This window comes from Charadrius vociferus, unplaced genomic scaffold, assembly GCF_000708025.1.
Source record: "Charadrius vociferus isolate BGI_N301 unplaced genomic scaffold, ASM70802v2 scaffold266, whole genome shotgun sequence".
In the NCBI taxonomy this organism is placed as follows: Eukaryota; Metazoa; Chordata; class Aves; order Charadriiformes; family Charadriidae; genus Charadrius; species Charadrius vociferus.
Genome location: NW_009649114.1, coordinates 762,335 through 765,418, shown reverse-complemented (window position 1 = coordinate 765,418; position 3,084 = coordinate 762,335). Strand labels below are relative to the sequence as shown.

General features: G+C 44.4%; 1 protein-coding gene across 1 annotated transcript in view; it reads right to left on the bottom strand.

Annotated features, from left to right (window-relative positions):
• Positions 1–3,037: 3,037 nt before the first annotated feature.
• Positions 3,038–3,084, bottom strand: part of FCAMR (Fc receptor, IgA, IgM, high affinity) — a 5,250-nt gene continuing 5,203 nt past the window's right edge. Inside the window, exon 7 of the mRNA XM_009888273.1 lies at positions 3,038–3,060. Coding sequence (XP_009886575.1) covers positions 3,038–3,060 — 23 coding nt within the window. The remainder of the gene's footprint in view (positions 3,061–3,084) is intronic.

The following is a 3,084-nucleotide window of genomic DNA, read 5'->3' as shown; positions in this document are numbered from 1 at the left end:
AACTTGGTTTACCTTGTACTAATGATGCAAAAGCAGTAATTTCTTCTAACTAGGGGATCACACAAAGCTTTTCTCATGTGCTCTCGGTGAAAGGCATTGAGCTTAAACAGGATGGCAGCTCCAGGCGTTCCTGCCGTGCCCGAGAGCAGCGAGATCCCGACCTGGAGTCGGGACATTTACCAAATTTGTCAGAACTTAAAGCCAGCCTTGGAAGTACCTTTCCTCTAGCTAAGGGTGTCGAGCTCCTTTCTTTCCATGAATGCGCAGTGTTTGAGGTGAGGAAGGAGCTTTTGAGGTGAGGAAGGCTGTTGCTGTGCCTCCACGGGGGGACCAAGTGGGGATCTTGAACTGAGAGAACAGCCACCGTCTCTCCTAGATGGGAGCTAACGCTGATCCCTTCCTGCCAGTGCTGCTTCTCTGGCTGCTCTTGGCATTACTCTGTTCTTGGGCACGGCGTTGGGCTCGCTTGGCCACAATAGGCACAGGTGAGTTTGCTTTCCTGGACCTCCCGCTCTCCGGGCACTTTTCCTTTTGGCTGCCAGTGTGTCAGCTTGCCCACTCGCCTTGTCTCGAGCCTGCAGTTTGCAGGGAGACGTGTTTTAGAGAGCCCGGGCTGGCGGAGGGCGCGCAGGAGGACAGCGGCATGGCCACGCGTGGAGGAAGTCCTGGTAGAAACCAACCACGGTGACTTGCAACCGCCTGTGCATCTTGGGGAAGAAATGTTAGTCCAGGGTGGGTGAACAGTTTCTTTAACCAAGCCACTGTCTTCGCCCTTAAGGTTTCTGGTAAAACCGATCCATTGTCTCATGCAAATATATTTACTTGCTTTAACAGAGGAGGAAGTGTCCTCCTGCCAAGTCACAGTCCAAGGCACTTTGGCATCTCCAGAAAACAAACAACCCTGAGCTTGCTTTTTTTTTTTTTTTTCGGGCCAAAGCAGAGTTTGCAGCATGACATGCAATCTGAGCATTCAAACCCAAGCGACTGTTTGGGTCTGGGCCGCCTTTGGGCTAAAATGGTTTGATTTTTGAAGCTGTGGATAGCTCTGCAGAAGAGATGGAGGCAAAATAGAACTTGAGAATTTGGGTGTCTTCGATAGACTGAAGTCAGATATGGCTTACGCGTTGTAAAATGGCCCAACAGATAGGGATTTTAAAAAATATCAGAAAATCCTCTTTTTCTTTTTTTTTTTTTTTTTTTTTTTTTTTTTTGCAAAGCACTGAACAAACCCGCAGCCACGAGGGTCTCTCCCTCCCACACCCCCTCCCCACCCTCACCTTTCCCTCGGGGTGCTCTGCCTCTGCAAGAGACAGTCAGGGCTGCACACAAATAGCTTGGTTACAGCTGCGTTATTTTATTCTCTCTCCTACAAACCAGGTAGCAAGCGGGATTTGGGCAGCCTGCGGGGGTTCGGCTCTCGACACAGGGCGCGTGGCTTCTGAGTGGGGCAGCAAGCAAGAAGTGGTGCCGGGCGCTTTGCAGTTAGTTTATAGCCGTGCCTCGGCTTTCCGTAGGGAAAATTCCGAGCTCATGAGTGTTCAGGCTTTGGCGGAAGGGGGTTCTGCCTCAAGTCTTCATCAGTCACCTTGAAAAGTACTTTTTCCCCTGTAGGGTTGCTGTAAAGAAAAAAAAAAAACAAAAAAACCAAAAAAAAGCAAAGTCATTACCTCTCTACAATATTTTTACAAATGATTTTGTGGGTGTTTCTAGTTTTATGCTAAACTTGGTATTTTAAACGGGTCTGATATTTCAGGGAGTGTCAAAAAGCTAGGAAAAAAACAGTCGGAGGGGACCTCCTTCTCGGCTTAAGAGGAGCGTTATCCCGGGCTTTACCCCAAACCAGACATCTAAAACAAAAGGTACAATTAACAACTTCTGGTTTACATTCTCATTTTTAGAAGTTTTTCACAGAATGTTGATTCGTTATTTTCAAGGCTTTGGGGGCGTGTGTAGTTTTTTCTTCCCATGCTTTGCATTTAGGACCGCGAGAACCCTTCATGCAGCTCCTTTTTTTTGTAAAGTCAAGTCTCAAACAGCAAGGGAACTTGTAGAGTTTTAGAACTCTCCACAAAATATTCTAGATTTCAACCTTAATAGCCTTGTTTTTTAAAGCCACTCTGAAGGCTTATTTTGACATCTACTATATATTCTCTAAATAGCTTTGAAAACGTGATGTCTGTAGATCTGCTTTCTGCTTCTGACCAAGTCAGTGGATGTTTCAAATGGGAAAAGGAATACAAACATACACGCAGTAGTGTGCACAGGGGTGCTGGTTTATTCCAGAGGGTGCAAATTGTCAGAATCACTTATTTCCCTCTGCACCTATCTGACTTCAAAATATTACCACCTGCTTATCCGATCAGAGAGTTTGGATTGAAGTGCATTGTAATGAGAACATGAAATGCCATCACCAAATTTTTCAAACCACTATTCCACTAAGTTAGATTTTTTTTTAAATTTTTTTTTTTTAAGGGAGAAGAGTACATTTCACTGATAGGAATTCCACAAATTGGATACACTTTAAAACATTTGCTCACATGTTTACTACAAGATCTTCTCTCTAAAATACTAATACTCCAAGACAGGCTCGCTATTTTTTATTTTGCCAAAAGACATAGACTCTTACACATAAGTTGGTCATCCTGAATCTTCCAAGGATAGCAATGATTCTCCTGCGCAAGTAGGACAAGAGAGAGTGATGTGATTGCAACACAGTGAACAAGAATCGCTTCTGTGTAATATTGCAAGGGGTCATAAGGAATCAGACTTTATTGAAACAAGCAAGCAGGAAGAGCAATAACGTGTTTACTATGCGTAAGCAAAAATTATAATCAAGCCTGTAATAAATTTATAAACCTCATATAGGATTTAATCCAAGTCTTTTGAAATCTGTGGCTCAACGTCTCTTGGTAAGGAAGAAAGATAATAGTTTGGCATCAGAGCGTAAATCCTGGACTGTGGGATCGTAATTCCTGGACTGCAAACCCGGGGTCTCTCCTGCGGAGGTATTTTACATACTGTGCTGCAAATCCTCCGCTTAAAATTCGGCTTTATTCTCTTCTACCGGGGGAGAAGACACATGCA